The following is a 26,933-nucleotide window of genomic DNA, read 5'->3' as shown; positions in this document are numbered from 1 at the left end:
ACTGTCACCACACTTATGTCATTAGAGTGAAAATACAACAGAAGTAAATATCACTTATTATGTCAAGAGACAAGCATCCCAGGGTCACTGACTGTCTCTCTTTGTCATTATCCCCTGTGTGAGAAAATGGAGACTATCAGATAATGCAGCCAGCGGGAGGGCAACAAAAGAGAGAGAAATTTAATGTGTGTCGCTTCCAAAGCTGTTTGTCGTTAGCAATTTTGTTCTGATTTAAAGGACAAACTGTCCACCCCTTTTAAACCTCAGAGATTAATTTTCAGTTATTTGTAGGGTCAAAGTCTCTTCACATGATTTAACTGTCTGTCCAACAGATTCAGTTAGGCATTCAAGCTTTGTACTTCAAACTAAACAGTGCACTATATTACTTATTCCAGTTTGGCATAAATAAGTATGGATTACCTTATGCAAACCATTCTAAAGTTGTTAGCTGCTTTACAGTACCAAGAGCTTTGACAGCAGCCAGACCCAGAGAATGGGCATGCTCCCTTCTCTTTTAGTATGATCTGAGACTTGAGTATAAGTGGCCTGCATGGCTGCTCTACTACTGTCTTTATGCTCATTGGTAAATGCACAATATTGGTTTTAATCTACAGAAAAAAGTATTAATTACTCCCGCTCTAAGATTAAATTGCACAAATAATTAATGCAGAAAAATATTATCCAGGAGCAACAGTCTTTATCCATTATTGTAATTACAGAGCATTAGGGAAAATTTTGCTGTATTTGACCAGCAAGTTTCCAGACCATGTTTTTCTCTTCTAAACTTATGTTTCAGTAAAAGGAAAATGCTAGTAGAAAATTTACTTTGAAAGTAAATATTAAATAACTGAATTTGTATATTTGATTCCACTTTGAATAAATTGTAACTTCTGCTCATAACTTCTGCTTTTAATTGTAACATTAATACACAGGTATTATTCTTATCAGATTTCTTTAGTTGTTTAAAATTAAAAACTTTTAAAAATAAACCCCATTAAGGATTTTCTTGACTATGCTTAGCTTTTCCTCAGCTCTTCTTGAAACACAAAAGATCAGAAAGATCAGCCTTAATAATCTTGCCATACAGCTCCTAGTAAAATGCATTTTATATTAAAATTAAGCAATAGTAAAAATTATCAAGATGTCTATTATGAATGCTTCTGTATGCAGACTCATTAACCTAAGTTAAATTAATAGAACAAGACAAAATGTAACCATGACCATTGACCGCTTGCAAAGTTCCCTAGTGACTTTTTGGTATCTTATGCCAGTCATTTCAAAAATTCCATTTTAAGACCACACAAAAGGCTCATTTCATGAGTGATTTTTTTTTTTAATCATGTCTCATAGAACTTCTTCTTCTATAACCAGTAATATTTTCTGATGCATTTTGTGAAAATAATTATTGTAATCCTTTCCTCTAATAACAATGAAGTGAAATCTCCCATAGAAAGACATACACCCTAATGTTTATATTTAGTGATTACCTTCTTTGACAATTTAGCTGCTATCTGTAGAAGCAAAAATCAATACTTTATTTCTTCTGCAGAGCAATATCGGCTACTTTGCAATCTCCACATGTTAGCACATAAATATTCTTGAAGGCAAACTAAATCAATTAACATTTGTAGCTGTCCATCCAGTCCCTTTGCAAAACATATTATGCACTTAGGATGAATTCAGTGTAAATCATCATCCTAGCCACACAATTAAATACTATAAGCTTCCTTAACCCTCAGCTCAGACTTTCCTAATCTCTGAAAGAAAGCAATGCCAGATGGCCATGAACAACTGTTAAGAATCAGAGGGACACAGAGAAATACCTGAAGCTCTCAGTAATTCAGTGGAGAAACACCTTCTGTTCCAACTTACTGTTAGGCTCCACTTAGACAAATTTGCTTTCTACAAATCATAGGTGATTCTTCCCGGTTAACTGATACACATGCTAGTAATTTTCAAAAGCTGTATTTTCTTGCCCTGAACCAAATTCACAGACAGTGAATTTTTGCTACAACCCTTGGTCAGTTATCACAGCAACAGCAAGTACAAAGTGCAGAGAGAATCCACTGACTACTGCACTTCTCCATCACTTGAAACATACAATTGTACGTAAGTATCTGTGGGTACACATTAAAATAAGTAAAATACATCATATGTAAAAATAATGTGTGTAATATATAATATTCACATATAATTAGTTGTCAATCTGTATGAGTTAGCTGCAAGGCTGAAAGAGGAGTAGAGCTCATTTGCCCATGAGGCACAGATTAGACCCTATTTCTCTGCCTCAAGAAGAAATGATTGAAAAAGGTTCCTCTTTTCCTACAGAAGAACATCCTCTTGTAAGCCAACACAAAGAATCAGTCCAAACAATCATGCCCAGCATGCTGGGATGCCAATGGGCACCTCCAGTGTTCATTTTCAGAGGAAGCATCTCACAAGCACCATTTTATATGGCAACAGTGTCGATGTGTCTCCTCATCTCTGAAGACCAGGAGCCTCATTCTGCTTTAAATTACAGTTCAGGAAATTTCATGTTTAAAAGTGAAGCTTCTCTTTTTAAAAATAAATCACCTTGCATTGTAAAAGATGATAGTCCCTGCTCAAGAGCAGGCCACAGCTTCATGTTTTTGGACTTGGGTTTCTTAACAGAAATTCAGAAGGAAGCAGTGAGAACGGGCAAACCTGGGAATGGAAAAAGTAGGTTAAGAAGAAAGATAGGACGGAAAGAGCAGGGAGTGCTTCAGGGCAGGGCAGGAGCAAAGTGCACTGGCAGAGCTGTGTGGGGAGTCCACTGCTGGGCTAGCAGGAGGGTTCAGGGCAGGAGCGCGAGTTGTTGGAGGTGCACAGCATCAGCTAGGAGCACAGCGTCAAACATTCACAACCTCTTGGATATATTCATGATGGAACCAGTGGAGGTTCCAAGTATGAAGCGAGATGTGGCAAACCACAGAAAACATATAGTGTAGTGTGCTTCATTCTAGTTGCATTCCCAGGAATCAAAGGATGATGTTGCTCATTTGAATGTCTCAAACAATAAAGCAGCACAGTCAAAAAAAGAAAAAAAAAGAATACAGCAAAACTGGAAGAATGCATGGAAACATCATTCTGGCTTGCAAAATTGAGTATAAGACAGCTACTGTTAAGAAGGGAGGACTTCTGAGCAATTTAAATCAGGCTGAAGGATCACATGTCTGTTGTAAACTACTTTAAAAAGAACCTAACATCTTGCATTTAGCATTTTTTAATAATCTCTCAGATTCACCAGGCCATAGCATTATTTTCATTCTGAATAGCATAGTTCACATTTTAAAAAAAGGCATTTTTAGAATATTGGCTAGTGATGTGGTGATAAAGTTTAGTAACAGAAACAAAAGTGATATAAGCCTTACAACAAAAGACACGGTAAGGAGAGTGTGAAGGGGATTAGGAGAAAAGGGTAAGAACTGAAGAAGCACAGGACACTAGAGAACTGTTCCAGATGGTAGGCTAGTTTTAACCTAAGCAGCAATGTGTTTGTACAAAAGTCCAGTGGGAGCTGAGCAGACAGAGATGAGCACACAGATGAAGTCTGAAATGTTCTTGTGAGTTCAAGGAATGGGAAAAAAAAGGACTCTGAAGGTCTGATGCAGAGTCAAGAAAATTGCTGCTTGGGAAGAAGAAAAAAAAACAAAGAAAGATGTTGCATCTAAGGAGGTGAGGAGTAAGAGACACCTACATAACAGATCACAGAGGACATGAGTAATGAGGCCAGATAAAAACTTTTCTAAAACTAGTCACCACATAAATATATGAAAAAAAAAAATAGTTCAAGGTGTCAAAGTAATGCAGCACTGAGCCAAATAGCCAGTTTGATATTCATATGGTGTGGTTAAAATTATTTATTCCAAAATTACATATGGCAACTGTCTAGTAGGGTATGTGTACAGAAAAGGAAAAAAAAATTAAAAACCATAAGTGAACTTTGATCAGATGTTCTTCAGTGATCAGTTCTATCTTTCTATTTCAGTAAGATGCCACAAGTTGAGTAATTTCAGTCTAGCATTTCAGTCTATTACTGATAAAAGCTCACTGTTGCGTGAGCGGTTCAACACTGTACCAAATCTCCCATTAACTCTTGCTCTTAGAGGTTATTTCAGTAAGTGGGTCAAGATAAACAGACAACCAGCTAGTAAGGCTTCTAATTTGAACAATGATATCTGTACACCAGAGGTAGCTATTTGAACTGGACTGCTAATGCCCCTTTTTCCAAAATAAATCCCAGGATGGTGTTTTCATTTATTTATGAAGCTTACTGTACGTTTCTGGATCACAACCATGAATGGTTTTGTTCACGTGCCCAAGCTTTGTAACCACCAGGAAAAAAGTGACCTTTGCTTTCAAACTAAGCAAACCCTTTCATATTGGGTTATATTCATGAATACTCAGTTCTCAATGAGCCTGTGATTTCCTTAAAAATACTGTACTGAAGGATGCTTAGCTGGCAGAAGACTTAACATTTTCTCCCTTCCCTGTTGTGACAATACTTTGCTCTAAGTAGCCATTACGCTTTTAACTTGCTGGCTGAAACATTCATTGTTGCAACTCCTCACACCTCCTGGCTGATGGAGGAAAATCAATTTTGATCCCTGAGAAGCAAGTGCAAGTCTCCAACTTCACACACCAATGTGTGCAATTGCAGCTGAAACTGAACCCATATTAAAACACCATTCCAGGCATTTTACATTTATGCTGAGACCTTAAGAGGTCAGAACATACATGATTTACTGTTTTTAATTGGAGAAATGGGACAGAACTTCCTTCAAATGAAAAAAGCACTTTGTCAAATGAAGTTTACACAAAGCAAATGAGATTTATAGTGACAATGAAAATATACTTTAAAAATTAACCTTAAGCTTTTTTCAAAACAAGTATTACAACAGAATGCAACAATCCAGCCACTGCAGGATTTTAATGCTACAATAATTCTGGTCTTCCTTAAAGGGCAACAATTCTGCCCTTTCTTAGATAACCCAGTTGAAAGCACATTAGAATAGCAAGTCTGAGCAATCAGAAGCCAAACTACAGCAATCAGGTAGCAATAAAGATACAGAAAGCATGTGTATTTCCCAATAGACACAAGTTTAACAATGAAAATATTCCAAGCAGGTATGAGAGAGAGGGAGGGGAGGAGAGAACTTACAGTACTGCTTCAAAGATGCACTATACACATAATGCAGCAGTACAGGATACACTAACAGATGAAGGCAACTGAAAAGGCAGTACTCACCCAAAATATTAAATTGAAAAGGAACATCATGTATTTCAAACAACACAGGCAGCCTCTTGCCATGTTGCACTTCTTAAATTCTAAAAGGAAAACAAAGGATAGATCCAGGTAAAAGACCACGTATTTGCTGCCTTTGGGTGCACTGTATTTTTCACTTTTTACGCCAGTTCCAGTCCCAGCGCCGGTCCCGGTTCCGACCCCAGTGTGGCTCTGTGTGCGTGATCCAGCTGTACCATAGAAAGCTCCTGCAGTAAAACCTCGACCAAATTGCCTCCCTGAGGTAGAAGGTTTAGCAAAATCTGAGTCTTTGCTATCCAAAGATGGACTCCGGTGAATTGAAGAATCCTCACTACTTGACTTCTCCATGATCTCTCTTTTCACAGTTGTCAGATTTAATGTATAGCATCTCTCAGCATTAAATGCAGTGCCTTGCAAATGCCACAGTGCGCTAAGAGCTGTCTGTGCTTTGCTTCTCTTTTTCTTCGTACATAAATCAGATAATCACTGCAGAATTTATTCACTGCATTGTTGCTGGGTTTATTTTTTATAGCAATGAAAGCTGAACTCTGTCTGTCTGAAGCATGGATTTATACATTAATATCCCGTGCAAGAGCATACTCATGATTTATCTTGATGAATCAGTTATGCAGAACTTTGATTTTTATTAAAAAGAGCCATAAGCTCTTTCTCTGCACTCCTAGTCTACAGTCCTCTAATCTATAGGCAGCAGATGGTCCTTGCATCCATTTCCAAAAAGCTTCTGCAGTACACCTGGGAGACTCTCCTCGAGCCAGAGCACTTTCCTTGCTCTCAGCTTCCCTCTCTGTGTCTCTCTGACTCTCTCTCACACGCTGTCTTTTTTCTTTCCACCCATTTGCAGTGTCTCATTCAGTAACCCGCTACCGGAGCGCACTCTGTGTTTCACTGCTGTTGCCGTGAAATCATCAGCAACTGCAACCACTGGGCATTTCCCACAGAAATCCCTGACCTAACTATCGAGTAATAAATCCGCCCTCCTGCTCGCCCCTCCCCTCTGCTTTCCATCGGGCCAGTTAGCAGAAGCCTTCTCCTCCAGGACACGCCTCCATGACATAATATCTTTAATAGGATTAGAATTACTCTTGACTATACAAGTGCACAACAGAAAATCTCTTTAAATGTCAAGTACTGTTTAGCTGTTTATGCGCTAGAACCGTTAGGCAGTGATATTCCTTCGATGCAATAAAATACAGAAAAAGTATGGATTAGATAGACAGGTGCTAACCTCTCTCTGCTCATTAACAGCCACTTACATTTTTTTCTGGCTTAAACAAATCCCACGGGACAAGCAATGAGAATAGGCTAGCACCCAGCATACACTGCTTAGGCACACATCTCAGCTGTACGTGCACATAATGCAGCACCATCACCTGTGATATAATTAACCAGACAGAGCGGCTGCCTCTTACGAGGTCATCATTCAATTCTTAAAACTCCCCAAATGTAAGGGGATCTAAGCCTGCAGCTCTTTACACGCTATTTAACAAGTACATCAGAGATTCCTGTTGTGCACAGCAATAAGCCATCTTACATCACAGGTTGTCTGTGAACTAGAAACACTGACCCAAATGCCACATTTCTTTTCCACAGAGGAGTGCAACATGCCTGCTAGGACTCTGAAACAGGGAGGGCACGACTGTGCACGTGTGCCTGCGCATATGCATGCGAGTGCCTGGAGGGGAGGAAGAGAAGCACTTCAGGTCACTACTCCCCATACTTCCAAATTTGTCATTTTGTCATAAGCACAAAAGCAGCACACCAATGGTGCAAAGTGCTATAGCAGACTTAAAATGCAGGTTATTCTTTTCTTTCTGTAAAGAAAGAAACCACAGTAGGAGGCCCCTGTGAAGGAAATATGGCTACCAGGAAAAGCAAAATTTTATGCAATTTTCAGCTGACCCTTCTACATGCGCATTAAAATGCACTGTTCATGGTTATCTCCAGTATCTTTGAAAAAAGACAATGTAACATTTATTCAATCTTGTATATCTATGGCCAAAAGCCCCTAAGGATTCTGTAACTTTTATGTAACAACATCAGAATCAACACCCTAAAGCAGTGCTGTACCTTTCTTGACAGCCTTTTTTCTGCTGAAAGATCCCTCCATCAATAAAGTACATTAAATACCCAGTATTTGCATGTGTAATATCTCTCTCACCTTTTCTGCTCTAAAGTAAGATTTTAACAACAGGCAGGTCCAAGCCCATATCAACAATGTTTGTTCACTTTGCTTTTCAAAAGTAATTTCAAAGCTCCCTGCATCAGATGTGTCTGTCAGAAAGACGACAGCAGGATGACTGCTCAGCACTGTGCAAACAGAAAAAGCTACACACAAAACTCCCAAGTAAAAAAAGATAAATTAGCCATGACCAAAGTAGAATGGGCATTTCTACACATGTCTACAGTGCATGTACGAACTTCACCATAAGCAGTTATCAAGCAGCAACCTTCTCAGCAAAACACATGGAAGCAACTTGCAGGTCACAGCCAGGTACCTGCCTCAAACACCAGAGCCTGCAGGATAACTCACACTGGAACACAAGGCAAATGTCTGAGTATGAATTTAGAAGACTCTTCTTCTGTTTGAAATTCACTTACTGGAAGTGTAAAGTTGTACCACTGCAAACCAATGCTGCAGCTAGATATTTTCAGCGGTATTCACTTGTCATACAAAACTGAGCTCTCAGCCAAAAAATTGTGAGAACACACAAGTACTTTAAAGCATTTTTAGCTTTTTAGTTTTTCCACCCTTTGGTTTGCCATAAAATTTACACTGACTTAGACTAGCTACAGAAAAAAAAAATTGCTGTGCACTTGTGAAAATTAGCGCAATATAAATATTTGCCTTCCCATTGAAAGTACATGACAAAAATAATTAATCCGCCCTCCTCAAGGTTAAAAAAATTAAAAGAATATTCTGTAATAAGCAAAAAAATTTCACAAATACTCTCATAGTTTGTAAATAGTGGAAACTTTTTACTGATGGTTAGGAAAAAAAAAAAAGCAAACCAACTATACCTCCAACCTTTTTTTTTCAAGTTTTCATTATTAGAACTTAATGAAGTTTTCCTGTTTTCTATTTATACCTCCAAATACTGTAAAATACTGGTTTACTGCACCATTACCTCTAATGTACCTTCCATTAAGAGATCTTCATCATCGGTCTACAGCACAGTTTGTACTTCAGAACAGTCCCAAGCAAAGACACATATAAAGTCAACAGACAGCTTAAAAATCCAGACCTGAGCAACGAGCAGTGGGGAAAACACGGCTCCAGATCAGCCTCTCCTCCTGCTGTGTAGCAAGAAAACATATGACTCTCTTATGGTTATGCTGTGGCCACCAGGGAGACTTTACAAGCCTCAGTAACCTTCAGCCACTCGAATTTGCAGCCATGGTGTATCTTTACAGATTAGAAGCCACTTCCTGCTGCTGCAACTCCAACTCAGTGCTCAGGTACTCAGTTAATAAACCACACAGGGCTGCTTACTTGCTGAAAAAATAGATGGTGAAAAAGCTGTAACAGTCCATCCAGCTGTGTTTTGACCAGCCATTGCACTCAACTCTGCCTCTGACTGAGACTTCAGCAGAAGGTGTTGCTGCGTGGCAACAGCACCTTTCAGGGTTCCACTCAACAGCACAACCTCAGCGTGAGGACAAACACATTTTGCTTCACTACAGATCTTAACTCTGTTTAGTAATCAGGGCATGAAAAACATTCAAAAGCTCACTCTGTACTTCATTAATGTTTGATTACTGAATCACAGAATTTTGTTGCTGAGTGATGCCTTCACATCAAGAAAATAATTTCAGTCCCACGTGTATATACCTGGGACAAGGCAATAAACAATCCTTTGCATTTAAATGGCTCTTCCAAATATTAAGGGTAAAAATGTAGGCCACTTTCAGATAGCAGGTATGAAGACTGATGTCATGATTCAATTAATGGGTGTAGCCAAAAAGTGGAAATGAGGAATATTATTAATATGGTCAAAAAGCATAGGCTGGCTCTCCTACTGAAACTGATTTATTTGGCTCCCTCCTGGGAATAGTCCACCATAGTGCCCAAAGCACACATCCCAGCATCTTCATTTCTTTGTGAATTTCACAATTTTTAAAAAATTATTTAATCTTTTTTGTCAACCTGTAGTTTAATCTCACCAGAACCTCAGTGCCAATTACACCCAGCTACAGTGCTCCCGAACCCCTGTTTGTTTCTGCCCTCCTCAGCTGTTCTTGCACAACTGGCTTGAGGAATCGTGCTGCAAAACAGGAAAAGCTGACCAATTTATAAACATATTTATAAACAAAGATTTTAAAACACCTAATACAGTTATAAAAGGTACCTCAGCAATATAGAAAAAAATGAACTTTTTTCCCCCTTTCAAAAGTCTCAAATCAATTTCACTTGACATTCCCCTTCAGTGAGATTGCTGACCCAGTGAGAGGGAGAGGGATTACAACAGGAAAGAACAGGAAAAAATACTGAAGGCTGAGCAAAAATATCTTAGGCTTGTTTTATGTCTCCCATGATTCCTGAAAATGAAATATGAAACTCTATGGGTTTTTTAAAAAGGAAAAACTCCAGTCACCATGGTACACAAGCCATTTAACACCTCATTATATATTTTATCTTGCAATGTCTATTAGGTAGGATAATGCTACTGTCACTATTTTAAATATGGAGAATTCGAGGACCAAGATGTTTGCTGAGGATGAATAGGAAACTGCTGGCAGAGAAGCAAACCAAATCTGTGCCTCACACATCTTCAGCTAGCTCACTAACCACTGCACCATTCTCAAATTAATTATTTTTCAAATCACGAGTTTTAGTAATGCTGCCCCATGACTTCAGAACAATACTGAGCCCTGCAGAGAGATGAACAAATGCATATGCTACCATGTGTTGAAAGGATATGGTTCTTAAATTCAGTCTTTTCTTTCGAATTGTATTGACCAGGAACTCAATTTTACAAGCCTTCCTCAGGGTACATTAGATAGGCAAAGAACAGAGATTGCTGGGTATAAACTCAGTAACTACATCTTTCCAGTCACTGCTCTGAATCCTGGAAGTCCATGAGAAGGAGATACGGAACAAAAGTTGAAAATAACAGCTTACAACTGGCATAAAGTTGCATACAGCTGGAAGCTCAGATTAAAATAAACACCAAACCAACACTGATCACGGAATAAGCTTAAAGGGAAAAGAATGCCCAAAGAATAGAACTGAGATTAGGATCACATGAGAGACAAAACCATGGGGTTCTCAGGTCTTCATGCTCTTGGTTTCATGCCAAAAAGTTTACAGACCTCAGCAAGTTAAAATGCCTGGAGTTCTGAGGTCTCCCAATGCTGCAGAATTTATAACCAAAAACCTGGATGCTCTGACAGCTGTAATACACATCCTGGGGCCTGCCAATCTCCAGCTTGGATGTTGTAAATCCAAAGTATTCTGCCGACCATGGGATTGGACAAAAACAAGGTAGATTTCAAGCGCAACTTTGTGTGGTAGACAAGTTTTGAAATCTGCCTATGTTTCTTAGATCCAAATAGCCCAAACCATATTTCACCCTTGACATACAATCATTTTCCACTAAGAGAAGTATTCCATTAGAAACAGACAGAACTACTGTAACTTCAGCTTTGGAGTCTCCAATCACTGATCATAGCTTCACACGTTATTTAGAGCCCATATGAACAGCTTGTTTGATACAAATGCTAAAAAAGAATCACTACCAAGTGTTCAGAGAAGAGTGGAATGCACACTTAGTTTCCCTACTAGCATGAGGAGCAGCCATTTCTCTTATGGTCAGAAAACCACCATTTCCTTTGGCACTTAGTGGACAGACAGCTGATGGAGGGGGAGATTGGATTCATTAAGAAACAGGCTTACTCACAGCTGGTGCCTGTGACCTGACCAGCAAACAATCCCAATGTTTTGTGAGAGGCAACAACCTCATGCCCTTCTCTCTTCACATTCTAGCACAACTAAAAGCATCCAAAAGGCATCACCTGATCCTCAATTCCTCCTGCAGAAGAAAGCCAGCTCCAGAGGCCAGGTAAGAGGATCTGGAATAGGTAGATATGCATACAGCATAAGCTGGAAGGAAAATCAGGGTGCTCAGATGGATTTTCGGAGGCTGAACTCCATGTTCTGGGACTCTACCTAGTATTGGCATGGCTGAAGAAAAGGAGGGCTTGCAGAGAGACAGGAGTGAGACAGCACTCTGGGATGCAGGAACTTTGTGAAGGAGCACCCCTGAGGAGGCACTGAGTTTGAGATCTGTGGGTAAAGAATCTTTTCTTACAGACAGAGGAATTGAGTGTCTAGGCACCTCAATCCAACACCCACCTCCATTAGTCCTGAATTCACCAAGAGAAATTATACTTCTTGACATTGTTACTGGAAAGGAAACGAATTAATCTGTTTCTATGACAAAAACAAGAGCACAGCAGCTCCTGGTTGCCTCTGATGAGTAACACTCCTTGCCTCCCTAGGGTAAAGAGGTAAAAAAAGGTAAAATCTCTTTGAATGGCCTAAATTAATACTTACTAGTTTATATTAATATATCCCAGTGAGACAAGTTTATCCTTCTAATATGGGGTCCTCACTGACTGGATGACCAAGAAAACAAGATCCTGTTGTAAGACTTTCCACTGAGCCAAACACTCAGTGTCATTTGGTCCCTGGGATTTCCACTAAAAATCATTTATTGGTAATAATGTGCATATGGCTGAGACTTCTCATTTAGGATTTCACACCAGGGACAGAATAAGATTCTGTCTCCAAATTGTATAGAGAAGTTAGCTGTAAATCATGTCAGGAACCTTAACCCACAGTGGTCAATTACAGATGATGAGGTGATACGCTAATGCACAGGAGATGTGGGGCATGCAGATTAAAATGCAATATGAGGTCCAAAAGCTAAGAAATTTTTATTATGTCACACCTTTGGTGTGTTGTCCCAGTTGTTCCTCAGGGGCTCTCAGATTGAGCAAAAAGAATGTCTGAGTTTCCAAAACAACAGAAAAACAGAAGAGAAAACGGAAATCCTGCTACCAACGTTTAAGCTTTTAAATCAAAACATTTGCAATATATACAGGGATCTTCTGGGGTTTGGTTTTCACTTCACAAACATAATGAAATATGTTAGATCTGAAAGAAGTACTGTAAATACTATGTTAGACTACAATTCACCATTGTAAGTTTCACCTTTACGAACTAAAATCCAGAGAGTCTATTTATTGTTTGTTTCTAAGAAATCTGGAAATCAGAGTCTCCCTGGGCTTGGCAGTGTGCATACGTAGAGAAAGTCAACCCGCACACAGTCTAATCTCCAAACAGAAAAACAGACATAAACAGCTGGCTCTGAGGGGGAAAAAAAACCACAAACTGGGTTTTTTTCCTGAACTCCCAAAACTACCTTACCAATTCTCCCTCTAGCAGGTGAGAGAAAATAGGAAATATGAGGGCAAAAAGAACAGCATGTGCCCAAGCAGATAGGTCTATCCTACCAGGCAGCAGAGCTTAACAGATGCTTTGGAACAGTCTGTTTATGACTTTTAGCTTAAGAATCTGAATCCCTTTTAATTACAGGGTGTTTATCTCATCTTCCATAACAATGAATACACTTTTTCATCTCCATCAACAGTTAATCCTTAATTCTGCCAAGAACTTAACCTCAATATTTTAGGGCAGTGAGTTCTACAGATATGCATCATGTTAAAAAAACCCAGCATCTTCCTCTTATTCACTATCATAATTAAGCTTTCCAGCTTTATCCTCTGTCTGGATATTCATCCTCATCCCATAATTCATTAGTTTGTAATCCTCTATTACATCCTATGTTATTGTCCTTCATTAAACTAAGCACTTTTCAGCACGTCATGTTGTTGAAAATTCTCTGACTCCCTAATAATTTCAGTTAACCATCTTGGGCTTCTTTCTAATTGAGCTACGTTTCTACCATAATCTTTCCCAATCTGCTGATGAAAAGATCTCCTTTTTAAAGGACAAGAGTCAATGTTCAGATTCAAAATAAATTTAATCAATTCTGTTTCTATCAACATCTTAATGAAAGTGAAGTTACTCAGATTCAATAGACATTCTTCCATCATCCCCATTCTGCTTTTCTATTTCAGATTCAAATTTTGACTCTGAAAATTCAAAATTTGGTTCTGAAAATGTTGAACTTTTCCAAGCTTAACAGGAAAACACTTGTAGTTTAAATCTGTATCTTACCTGTAGAAGAAAGGGAGTTTTCTCACTACAGTGATATAAGTCTAATACTGATTCCTTGTAAAGTCACCAGGAAGACCACCCTCAAAAGAGGGAGTCTTTGTAAAGATGCTGACATAATCCAAATCAACTCTTGGCCATCCATTAATGTGTGGCACAAACTGCTGTCTCCATCCAGTACACACATTAAAAAAAAAAAAAGTGTATGCAGGGAAATGTTGTTTACTTTGCATACAGAGAAAATAAGATTGAGGGCCCAGAAAGTCCTTCCAGAGTCAGGAAGGCAGCAGCATCACATCCTCGACACTACTGTGTGAGTAAACATCCCAAAACAGATCTCCAAAACCATGCTTTAAAAATTAAAGACCAAAAAAAGAAAGCAGGGGCGAGGAACTGAAAAGGATTCTTCTTATTTAACACCTATTTTTTGCAGAGGTAAAGTACATGATCTGAGTGCTTCTCTTCCACTCCCACTTTAAATGACAGTTTAGGTTTTTACATCTCCTATATTGACTACAGATTAAAGAAAGCTAGCTAGATAGGCTTTTGCCTATCATGAGAGATGATATCCCTTATTTCTCTTGGATGGTGCAGCAGGATTTCATTAATACAATAACTCTTGTAACTGTGTCCAACGTGTACAAGTCTCTTGAACAAAATCAGGTGGATTTTCTCTAACATCTGTTCCAAAGAGGCTATCTTTCACTAGCAGTCTGCTGTTTTGAATTAACTGACAGCTGGTGTCTATGTATTAACAGAACTATTAAACTTAAAAACCAACAAATTGAAAAAACCCTCATACAAATGGCTCCATGTGAAGAAAGAACCAAGAGAATGATGTAAGCATTCCTTTTTAAAAGGCAGCACACATCTCTGAAACCTGCTCAGTTATGCCATGAAGGAACATTTCTAAGCACATTCCTTTCACAATTGAATGAATTCCTTCATTGCTAAAATATTCCTTTTTTGGCACTTAAACACAAACAGGTGTCATTCCATGAATGGGGACATTTAAAACCACTGTGTCAGGGCTGGCAGAGACCCAGATGTCTTCAATGGGCAGCTACTCATCACCAGCGCAAGCCTCCAACCTCAGACTCACTGGAAGTGGCAGACTGAATGCCTTACTGCAGCATCATCACCTCACATGTCTGTGAGTTATCAAAGGGCTGTCTTCCAGCAGCATTTCCAACCAAAACCTAACCCCAAGTCCCACCTTCAGGTCAAAGAGGGACAGCTTCCAGAGAGGAGTCACACCACCAATTGAATTTATTAAGTATCTGCCCAGAGCCAGTGGCCTCACAGATGAAGCTGGCATCAGAGAGGGCTGACTTCATGTCACAGTACCAGGTTCTCCTGTGCTGGGCCCCCAGTGTGACTCTGGGTAGAAATGTCTGGAAACAAAGGTGGGGTCTAGTCTCTACAGCCATTCAGTCCTCAGTCTACTCCTGGCCCTTCCTGACCACAGTCTATCAACTGTGACACCAAGCTACATAGCCTAACAATTCCTATCTCATAGCTCCTTTTTTCTTTCAAGGCAGATGTTTCTGAATCATAAGAAACAGATTTTGAGTAATTCAAGGTAAATGGCCTTCACTGCCATTAACAGCACTTCTCAAGTTCTGATCAAAGCACTGCAGAACAGCCACATTCCATCCTGCTGATTTGAGTTGGGTTCATTTCTATGCCTTTCAACAAACTTCCAAAACACCTAGCCTGAGCAAAGTTCACAGTCTCCTTCCTGTCTTGAAGCTCTTTAAATTTATAAAAATAGTCACATTTGACCATCTGTATCTGCTCTTGCAGTAAAGCTTATTTATCTTCACAATGAAGTTTCTAGCACGTTGTATGGCAACACTGTAGGATGTGGTCAACTTCAACATTTAAAATAGGATGTGCCTGTAACGTAGCAGTCATGCAATTAATGCTTTTTGCTTTGCCAACAACAGAGTCAGATTTAAATCCCAAGAGGAGGCAGATATTTTAGCCACCCTACTCATCTCACAAGAACGAGGCTAAATGGTTCTCATCTATTCTGCATGAGATACAAGAAAGGGTGGAATAATGAAAACAAGGTAACCCTCTTACTATAATCCAGCAGGTTTATGTAACACTGCTGCTGTTCATGAGCTTTCTGATTGGTGTCAGCTCTTGTTATAAGGGTGTGAGAGACTTAAAATGACAAAGGAGGAAAAGAAAGAAAAGGGGGGGAAAACCAGTTTGACATGACCCTGCCTGTCAAGTCACAAAAATCTATCCAGCAGTTAAATTCCCTGACCTACAGTAGGAGCTACTTAACAACCTTTTGTAAAGGCAGACATATAATGGGAAAACATCATATTTATGACCTTATCTGCATTATGGAGGACTCATTTACACTTGGAGAGAATGCTGTGTGCTAGTTGCAATACCAGACATTCAGAGCCTAATATGGGGTATAAAGAATGGATGCAAGCATGTTTGACTCTTTCCCAAAAGCCAAGCCCACATTCACTTCATTTTGAAAAAGTTTAATTGTATCATCACTGTCTCTCAGAGATGAGAAAACCAAGATAGATACCCTTGATCAGCAGTCAGAAACTAAGAATGTTCCAAAAATTGCTCATGGAGGCATCTGAAAGGCAAAAAAAAAAAAAAAAAGAAAAGTCTTTTGTAGGGGGAAACTATTTGTGTCATTCAGTCTGCTCTGATCTGCTTAGGTGTGCCACAAGTATCCAGCAGCTATTGTATGAAATATCAATTGGCCTTTAGAAGCTGCACTTCATAAATTCATCACAGGCAGATATTTTCCATTTAAAAATTAATTGGGATGCTGGCATTTTATTTCAGAAGCAACCAACATGATGTTTCACGCTCTGCTCTGCAGACTGGTTCAGGGGAATCTATCAAAAATACACGGCCATAGATGCTTAGCAAATGGTGTGCATCCAGATGGGGTTTTAAACAACATGAATGAAACTAAAGGCTTGCAAAATGCAGTATCATGTTAGGGGAGACAGCTTTAGTTTGGGTCCAAATATGCCTTTTAGGAGTCAAATTTGATGCCCATAGCACGAATATGTGTTTGAACTTTCTCTCCTCTCCTGAATGTCCAAGTCTAGAGTAATTTTAAATCTAAACTAATTTACTGAAAAGACTTTCCAGACTTCTTCCCTTCAGGAGAGCAAGCTAATAGTAAATCTGAAATAATATAATCCATTGGTGATGTTTTGTTTGCTTTTGTTGTTGTTTTAACTCTACGATCACCATGTCTATAAAACAGATACATGCAGGTGTGGACATGAGTGCCCCCAAAATGAAAAATTCCCTGGATTTTATCCAGCTGATTGGTTCTTCTCCTGTATTATTTTTCTCATATACTCATTTCTTATGTTGCACTTGTCCCTTTCCAGCCAAACATTTGCTCAGAAGTAACAGAAATTCTCTCAAGCCACCCAGACACTTTTCAGAAGAGTTTTATGAACTCAATCTCATCCCATACCTGAAACACAACTTTCCTAAATTGAGCGTATCTCACTCCTTCCTCCCCCACTTCTGTGCCAATGGTTTTATTACAGGCCTGTCGTGTATAATACTTCGTGTTTCTATTCCAACAGCATGGAAGATGTTATATTAAACGTTCATCAGTAATGGGGCTCCTCCCTTCTACAAGCTGAAGCAAAGAAATTTGGTCGATAAAATCATGAAAAGATTCTGCAGGTTTGTCACTTCCAGAAGAAACAAAGTACTTGAAACACACAAGATTCCAACCCAACCTGACTGCATGAACTGCACTCTGAAATCCCATGTTTCTAGTATTCCAAGGATTGCTAGATTAAGTCATCTCAGTTCCCTATGTTTTTTACTTTTAAATCAACTTGAATGCTTTCTGCCCCATACATTGAAAAGTTCTGGAAACTGTAATATGGTAAGTTAAAAAAAAAAGAGAAGAAAAAAATTTCCTCTCACTCCCTGAGAGGTACACCACTGGAAATGAGGTTGAAAGGAAACAAAAAGCAACAAAACCTTAATCAACAGAATCAAGACTTATGGGTCTCTGAACATACAAAGGGAAGAGAGCTGATTAGTTGCAAGGTACAGTTTCTCTTTACAGGTAATATTTTTCCAAGCAGAATGATGCTTTGCACTTGTCCTGTAATTAGATGCCAGGCTTATGTATTACGCTTAAAGAAATAAGACTAAGAAAGTGTCTTGATCTTTTCAAAGTTCAGTGCCTCCCAAAGAGTGCCTATAGCTGTTCTATAGCACTTTTAGCTCCTTTAATACAGGTATCTCCCTTTTGTCCCTACCTACTCCATCTGCTGTGTTTGTCTCTATCAAATATCAATGATATCTGAGTCTGAAAGACTGAATCAATACCAAGCTGTAGGCAGGAAGCGGGGAGTGGGGAATAATGAATTCTTCCCTAAAAAGTGTTCCCTAACAAATTGTTCCCAGGCACCAGAGCCTTCAAAGTGTCTATCACAGAGCTATCTTCATGCATTTTAAGCATCCCTCATATTAAGGATCCAGTTATTTTTATTTTAATATAAAGAACAAATGCTCAGAAGCCAAATATTCTGAAACATATTTCTACAGTGTCCTGCATTCTCAATCACTGAAAAGAAAACCCTCAGACTACTGAAGGCCTGACATGGCAGACTGCAACAAAGTTCTGTCAACCAGATTCCCTCTCAGATTTCACAGGCTGGTCACCCAGTAGCTCTTATGCATAATCTGTAAACCACATTTTTAAAGCAACTGGAGACCCTTCAAAATGAAAAAAACAGATACACATTTTTGACACACATCTCTCAATACTGTGAAAACTTAAAGCATTGACTTCTGTTATAGAAGAGAAAAGGTACGTGCTTAGGGACAGAATTCCAAATTAAGATACCCTCAAGAGATGCTATATGCTGTTCTGAAATAAAACTTCCACCTCATAAAATGTTAATATTAGGGCTTTAGGCAGACATTAAGGTCAGGACAGATGTGCTGCCTAACATGTACAACACTCTCACTTTCCAGAAGGCCAATAAATGCCTTTCAGTAACTAAAAAGCAGTTACAGAAGATGGTGGTACTTTGTTCACAAGTACGCACGTTGGCAAGTCAAGCAATAGAAAGAGGTTGCTCAGGAGAGAAGTTGACCTGGATGTAAGTAAAAAAAAAATTCAGTGGGAGAGCAATTAAACACTGGAACAGACTGCTTAGAGAGATGTTAGAATCTCCCTTACTGGAAATATTCAAGACAGCTTGACAGAGGCCTGCATAACTGGAACTGGCGCCCTGCTTTCAATAGAAGGTTGCACCACGCGGTCTCCAGCATCTCCTTTCATCCTAGACTTTGCTGAGATTCTAACATTTTGTTCTAAGATCCAAAACTCAGACTGTGAAAGACTGACACGGAACTTCTTGGAGTAGCAGTGACTTGAACTACAGTTGCACACTGTGAAAAACTGGCAAACTGAAACTGCAATCCCAGTGATGAGGTGGGGGAAAAAGAGATGCTTCTGCTCAGTAGCTAGATTTGACAAATTAGGAACATCCTCATCCTATCAACTGGGTATCTGCAGATCATAAAGCCTGTCTGATCTGTGACTTAATTTGGTAGTTATCCCTTCAAATCTGTTAACTACTGTCTTCTTTTAACAGCAGAAATTTCTTCTTTAGCAGAAGAAACCACACAATAAATTCCAGTCTTTCCCATCACCACGCCCTGGTGGTTTTTTTTTTTCATACTGGAGTGTGAATTCCATACAAGAGTGCATTTGTCAGAATGAAGGACCTTCCCCAAGGAAAGGAGTGTAATTCATTTGCAAAAAGCAGGGATTAGTAATTATTTAAAGGCAATCCATCTGCCCCTAGACATATACCAGCCACACAGATGAAGGGCTGGTTTAATCTCTTCAAGAGTAAAATTCTGTAAGATCCCAAATTAAACTATTTACATGGGAGAAGAAAGCTTGATCCTTGAGCACAGAGATGGTGGAGTTTCTTTTGGTGTTGCCACTATGTCATGAGAGTGGAAAGCTATTTAAAGACACTGACCTGACAAGCTGGTACAGTTTTAGATGCATCCATTTAAATTAAAAAAAAAAAAAGACAAAATGGTGCTACATCTGGCCATATACCCCAATATCTGCTTTATTGTTAGAGCTTTTAACAGTTGTGGACAGTCTTGCCATGAAGGTGACCTCACCCTAGATGTTTCATTTTGCATCAGACATACATGGTGCATTATTTTCCTTGGGATTTTGAAGGACTATGAGTCATATTGTCTCTAACCTTTTTGAAATGAACTGTTCTAAGGGCAAACATTAGCATATGAAAACATTTCCTCACAGTGTTTTGCTTCCTTTGCTGTGCTATATCACAAGGAACATAATATATGAAGAAGGCAGACAAATATGGTTTTGATCCTCGGGTGCTAATAATGCTAAAGAGCTATTTTGATGGAACTGCTGAAAGAGCTAAAATATTTTTAACTTCCCTACTTCCAGTACTCATGTAACTATAAAACACAATTAATTTTGATGATGAAGTTAGAGAATGCTAGGCACATACTTCCAAACTGTTGTACATTCCTTTCATTCTTACAGAATCTAAAGGATTTATATAACCTGACATGATTTATCTTTTTGAGGGTCATCTGGGTAGCCATGCAGGTTGTCAACAGGATTTCTTCCCATCACAAGTGACCATATTCTATGTTAAAGTAGCATTGTCTGCTGTAACTCCAAGGAAAAAACTTGCTACATCTGAAATACCCAGGATACCATTCCTACGGATTTAAAAAGTAATAAGCAATTCTACTGCTCCTAATAGGATCAGATATCCCTGAGATTTTCAGAAGTGTTATTTCAGCATGTCAGTACAGTTAAGTAGACACATAAGACTGCTACAAGAGTTAAAGGGGATGAACATACAGAAAATTAGATTAATTTTTTTAAGCTCCAAAAGAAATAGGGACACTGATAAACTTAAGTCATTTAGTGGTCAATTCTAGTTTATCCTGGCAGCCTCTGTCTCCACACTTAATAAAAAAAAAATTCCCTCTTAGCTATAAATGAAGTTGCAACATGGCAACACTAACAGATCCTGGCAACTCTTCCTGCCCCAAATCATGTAACTTGCTCTCACTCTGGATTTCTAAGGAAGTAAGATTTATGCATCCAGACTGTCTCCAGTGAAACCTGAGGGAAGGGAGCAGGCAGGGTGCTGTACAAGGCCTGGAAACCCAAGCCAATGCTCAGCAGCATGTGTTTGGAGTATCAATAGCAGCAAGGCAGAGCAGTGTGTGAGCCTGACCTGGAGCTTGCATGAAGGATGGGCACACACACACGGCTGGGTTCGCATTCTGCACAGCCTCTTACCCTGCACAGCCCTGTCACAGGGGCACAGGGGGGATCCTGCAGTCTGGGCAAGGCACAAGGGGAAGAAGGGAGAGGTCAGTAATGAGCTCAACCATCCAAAAGAAAATCAGAACTCATTCATTCTGCTCTTAGCAGAATTGTAAACAGTAACAGACAGAACTGGAGCTGGGCAGTCACACCTTCAGTGTGTGGAGTAGCCTCAAGCACACATCACAACAGCAGCAAAAAATGAATTTCTGCTCAGCGTACTCTGCCCTTCAAGCCCCACGACCTGGACAAGGGCTTAAAGTGGCCCTACATAGAGGAAGGAGCAAGGCTGAGTGCCCTGCTTGAAAGGGGTTCTAGGACCACAGCTGCCATTTTCAACATCACAGACTGGCCTCTCTTTTCAATACTTCTCTCCCCACTTTTGTTTAGGATATGTGCTCCAGATAGCACATACTCTCCTGATTTAACAGTCCTCCAAGTTTAATATAATTTTATTTTCTCTTTTTGTGTCTAAACCCATCGCCCCCTTATTTTTCTGCTCCGAGGCTCACAATTCCCAGTTTGTTTTCAAAGCTCATTAAGAGAATTTTCTCTCTCCCTCTGTCATATCATTAACAGAAATGTTACAAAACTCCAGTCTAATTCCCAACCTACATAACCATTGCACTACTGCTGATAATCAGCTCCTGTTTATATTTCACCCAACTTTTTTCTTCCTACCCAAGCAAATTTCAATTAATCTTCATGTTAGAAAGTAAACATATACCTACTTCCCTCTTGATTCCCTAAAATCATTAATTTTGCAATTCTATCAAAAAAAGCAATTACATTGTCTGGCAAGATTTATTCTTTATGAACTCATGTTGTTATTGCTTACAATTCTGTCACCCTGCAGACTATGAGTTTGCATCCTCTTTTAATATCAGGCCCATTATTTTACCAGTGGTTATACTTTCAGGACAGTAATTGCTAAGAAAAACCTTGGCTTTCTTTTGAAGGTCAACATTACAGTTTCCAGTCCTCACTCATACTGACATTTCATTTTAGCTACCATCTCACAAAAACAGTAATCACACAATAGTGGCACAGCAAGAAAGCTCACCAAACACAAACTATTTAAACTGAGGGGTAAGAAAAAGGGAAAATTCAACCTTTTTTTTCACACACATACTCCCTTCATCACTCTTTAACATTAAATGAAATTTTAACAGTCAGCCTTCTGCTACAATAAAACATTCAGGGATACTCTTTGGACTTACAGAATGATGCAGGGTAAAAGGGACCCCATGAGATCACCTAGTCCAACCCCATGGTCAAAGCAGAGCAAGCTTCAAAGCTGTATCACATTACTTAAGACCTTGTCCAGCAGAATTTGGAGAACTTCCAAGGCTGGTGATTCCACAGCTTCCTCGAGCAACCTCTTCCCACAGCAGCACCCCCAGGAAAAACTTTTTTCCTCATCTCCGTTTGGGACTTACAGAAGCACCAATCATGACCACTGGCTCTTGTCCTCCCTGAGGATTTCTGAGAAGAACCTGACTGTCTTCTCTAGGACCTAAGTAAAGTAAGGTTATGAAAATCAGCCTGTTCTTCCAGCTAAATCAGTCCAGCTACCTACATCTTCTCAACAGCATGTGCTCCAGACCCTTCGGAATCTCCTTGTGGCTCTTCACTGCATTTGCTTGTCAGCATCAACCTGGTACTGGGAAAACCAGCCCTGGGTACAGCCTGGTGTGGCCTCATGAGCACTGAGCATTGGGAAACAGAGATGTTCTCTTCCCCATTGCTATTGTAAGGCATCTGACTGCATTTTCTCAATCTCAGTCTTCCAGGTTTTCTCGCAGTGGTAACTTTTAATATTGACTTTCCTTGCACTCTATGCAGAGGATTTCTAATCACACTGAAAATCCAACCTTTGAATTGACGCATTCAGTGAAGCTGGTCTTTAATACACCAAATTACAGAATTTGCACTTGATCTCTACATGCCTCTCTATGCTTTTAACCAGTTTTCTACCATCAACCAAGCAACAACTGAGCAGACTGAAAAGCAGCTTGATAAAGTGGGTAATACATGGAGGGGAAGACATTTGACCAAAGCCTTGTATTTGTACCCCAGTGCTAGAGAAGCAAAGACAGGACAGTTGCAGACAGAGTCATCAGCACCCAGTGAGGATAAGCTGACTTGCAAGTCTCAAAGTTGGAAACAGCTGCCAAGGAGAGTGACAGAGAGAAGGGCTGCAACAAACAGGCCAGGTAAGGGAAGATAGATAGGAATTCAGACCTGAAATTTCCTAGGAATGCAAATACCTGCAACAGGACAAAAACCAATAGTGTGAGGTGCAAACAGGGTTGTAATGCCTCAGGGAAAGCAGCACAAGAGGGAGAAAAGGGCAGGGCAGACAGCAGCATGCAGCTGTAGCAGTTCAGAAGGTTCACATTTTACTAAGCCAGGAAATGGTAAAAACACACAAAACTGGAAGATCTTCCCATATGTATCCTTAAAGCCCAGCAAGATCAAGCTTTACCTTGGCTGAACTTTTAAATATTTTCTGTGCTGCTCTTCATATTAGATTGGGAAAGAGATTTCTCAATACTCAATACTCACAAGGACCAGGGAAGGCAGAGAAGACAAATGAGTGAAGATGGTCTGTGTTTTCTGGTTTTTTACGCTCTTTCACAAACCAAGAAAAAATAAAGTTAGTGGTCTCCTGGTACACAGCACAGACCAATGGCTTCAGTGGCAACGAAAAATAATAAATAATGGGGCAGCGCTGGACAGGAGACCAAAAAGGGACATATGCATTGTACAGATCTTTTGCTTTTCAATTTCAGTTCAAGGATTTGTCTTAAGACATATATGGCAGCCTCTGCTTTCCATTCTGCTTTAATAGTGATGTCCTGATGAACACAGAATAGTTCTGTTATAGTTTAGGAGTAACACGGACCAATTTTACTCTCAGGATATTTATTGCATTCATCTAGTGGCTTAATAGAGAGGCTGAAAAAACAAACAGTAAGAAAATAGGATGGCTTAAAACAATGTCTCTTTGCAAACATCTGAGAACTATTATGAAACAAAGGTCTATATGCTACACACATTACAATTTAAAGAAGTTCCTCTCTTGCAAGAGGCCAGCTGGTTGGAGCAGTGTCTTGGGAAGCTGAGCAGAATACAGGTTCTGGCTCCAGGAGAAACAGAAATACAGAGTCTGACAGATGAGAGGGGAGTTCTTTGAGACCAAGAACCAAAGAAAGTGCTATCTAGCCCTGTGACTATTTCATCAAAAAAAGTATAACCTAGTGTAGTTTTGATTTTCTTCACTTCCAGAATTACCAAAGCTCTTGGAAAAGGAACAGGGCTCAGGTGCTATGGGACATCTGCAAATACTTCAAAAACATTTCCAGCACGGTTACACAATACAAGAAGTGCACTTCTATGGTCAGCAACACACTGAGTTTTTATTTTGGAAAAACTGTGCAAGGAGGGTTTCTGTGCCAAACTTCACAGTGTGCCATCCATTGTTTTACATTCCAGCTTCACAGTTCAGGATCACCAGGTGAGTCACAATTTAAGTGGATGATACAAAATCACTAGAAGTTATTTTTAGATAAAGACACTTTTATCACTTTTCAGCATTTGTAACGGCATTCTGTATGCTCAGCAGAACCAGCTGTGTACTTCTCTGCAGCCTGCATTCATAATTAGATTAGCCAAGCCATTTTATAAGGATGGAGTTCAGGCATCCATCTTAGAATTCAGGCACCATGTGTCCTGGAAAAGTTTAGTGGAGACAGACCAAAGCTCTTATTCTACAGCAAGATGGAGAAAGGCCAATGAGAAGTGCCAAAAGAAGACTAAGACATGTAACTGCAAGCCTAGTCCCAGTTGCTAGCACTGGCAAACCTCTAAGAATATTGTGTTAATACTCATTTGTGTAAAAGATACCAAATTATTTGTGAACTTCTTTGCTCTCAAATGTCCACCAAAAAACCCCATGCACACCAAATCAACCCCATTTTCACCCATCCTCCTATCAACAATATTTAAATTTCAAATTTCCAGCTGTAAAGCTAGAAAGAGTAACAAGAACTTGCTAAGACTATCAAATCTGATAGCCCCACTAGGCAAGGCAATACAGGTTCATGTCCCCACATCCAGCCAGTAGCAAGGCCATGCACATCTTTCAAATGCACACACACACTTATACAGAATATCACGGAATCACAGAAACGTTGAGGTTGAAAATGACCCTGAAGATGATTGAGTCCAACTATTAACCTGCCACTGCCAAGTCCACCACTAAACCATGTCCCTAAGTGCCACACCTACATATCTTTTAATTACCTCCAGGGATGGTGACTCAACCACTTTCCTGGGCAGCCTGTTCCCATACTGGACAACCCTTTCAGTGAAGAAATTTTTCCTAAAATTCAACCAATCTAAACGCCCCACAGGCACAACTTCACATAGATATAGACAGTAGGCTTGATCCTGAGCTACTCGCTGGCTGATCAGGAAGAAAGCTCATCAGAGTGAAATTTGTACTGTTTGCACACATACACAACATGGATCCCTCCAATTGCTGGCCTCAGATGCTTGGTCAGTCCAGTACCAAGGCCCTGGTCTCCACGGCTGCTGACACAGGTGATACTCATGAGGCCTACAAAATCCCTCCTGTGGCTTGTGCTGTGATCCCTGGCCCTGGCTCTACTTGCTGGCACTTAGCCTAACTGCATCCACAGGGAAAAGGAAGCACCTCACCCACAGGAACAGTCAGAAATAGAATAAGAATATAATATGAACTGCAGTGATTAGACACAGGGCATGGCCACGGAATTGAGTGGAATGGAATGGAATGGAATGGAATGGAATGGAATGGAATAGAATAGAATAGAATAGAATAGAATAGAATAGAATAGAATAGAATAGAATAGAATAGAATAGAATAGAATAGAATATTTCAGTCAGAAGGGACCTTTGGCAATCACCTAATCCAACTGCCTTACCTCTTCAGGGGTGACTGAAAGTTGAAGCATGTTATTACTCATGGTCCAAATGCCCTTTAAACACTGAGAGGCTTAGGATATCAACCCCCTCTCTAGGAAGCGTGTTCCAGTGTCTGACCACCCTCTTGGGGAAGAAATGCTTCCTGATGTCAAGTCTAAACTTCCCCTAATGCAGCTTTGAAACATTCCCCCTTGTACTCTCACAGGATGCCAGGGAGAAGGGATCAGCACTTCCCTCTCCAATTCCCCTCCTCGGGGAGCTGCAGAGCAAGGGGGTCATGTCTCAGCCTCTCTTTTCTCCAAACTGGACAAACCCAGAGCCCTCAGCCACTCCTCCCAGGACACACCTTCCAGCGCCTTCACCAGCTTTGTTTCCCCCCTCTGTACACATTCAGAGACTTTCCCACCCCTCTGGAGTGGTGGTGCCCAGAGCTGCTCCCAGCCCTCCGGGTGAGGCCGCAGCAGCGCTGAGCACAGCGGGTGATGGATGATCCCCCCTCTGCCCGCCTGTGCTCTGTGTTTGATGCCCCCAGGACACGGTTCCTGCCCTCTGGGCTATGCCCTGCTGGCTCTCACTGAGCTGCTGCTGCCCCCAGCACCCCCAGGGCCCTCCCTGCAGGGCACTCTGCAGACACTCCTGTCACAGTTTGTACTTGTGCCTGCAGTTACTCCATCCCAGGTGCAGGATCTGGCACTTGTTAAGTTTCATGCCAGGCATGATTGCAAATGAACTGACCAGTCTCTCATGTTGACTCATCTTGACAGGTTTTACACCCACACCATTGGCTGACCCCTCTCCTGTGACAGTCTAGGGAGAAGTCAGGTCAGGGTGTTCCCTTTGCAGTACTTTGGGTTGGCTGGGTTCTCTCACCTTTATATTTATGACCCTTTTATCACATAACTTTAGAGTATCCTCTGAAATTTGGCATGAATGAATCCAAGGCTGCACTGTGCTTAACCACTGCACTTATTTCTTCCACAGAATCAATAAAGGGAAATAGGGACAGGGCATACAGGTTATTATGAACATCT

General features: G+C 40.1%; 1 protein-coding gene across 7 annotated transcripts in view; it reads right to left on the bottom strand.

The window, feature by feature from the left end:
- Window positions 1-26,933, bottom strand: part of TSPAN9 (tetraspanin 9) — a 167,100-nt gene that overhangs the window by 84,535 nt on the left and 55,632 nt on the right. For 5 of the 7 annotated variants that reach the window (XM_054654555.2, XM_077174145.1, XM_054654552.2 and 2 more), the window contains one exon: window positions 5,270-5,349. The exons of 1 other annotated variant lie outside the window; for it this stretch is intronic. In XM_054654555.2, the coding sequence (XP_054510530.1) occupies window positions 5,270-5,332 (63 nt within the window). In that variant the 5' untranslated portion in view covers window positions 5,333-5,349. Of the gene's footprint in view, window positions 1-5,269; window positions 6,268-26,933 lie in introns of those variants that run through there. One more of the 7 variants, XM_077174144.1, reaches the window with a different exon arrangement.

The sequence above is a fragment of the Agelaius phoeniceus genome, chromosome 2 (genome assembly GCF_051311805.1).
Source record: "Agelaius phoeniceus isolate bAgePho1 chromosome 2, bAgePho1.hap1, whole genome shotgun sequence".
Lineage (NCBI taxonomy): Eukaryota > Metazoa > Chordata > Aves > Passeriformes > Icteridae > Agelaius > Agelaius phoeniceus.
The sequence above is the reverse complement of the archived record's forward strand: the minus strand, read 5'-3'. Positions and strand labels throughout refer to the sequence as shown.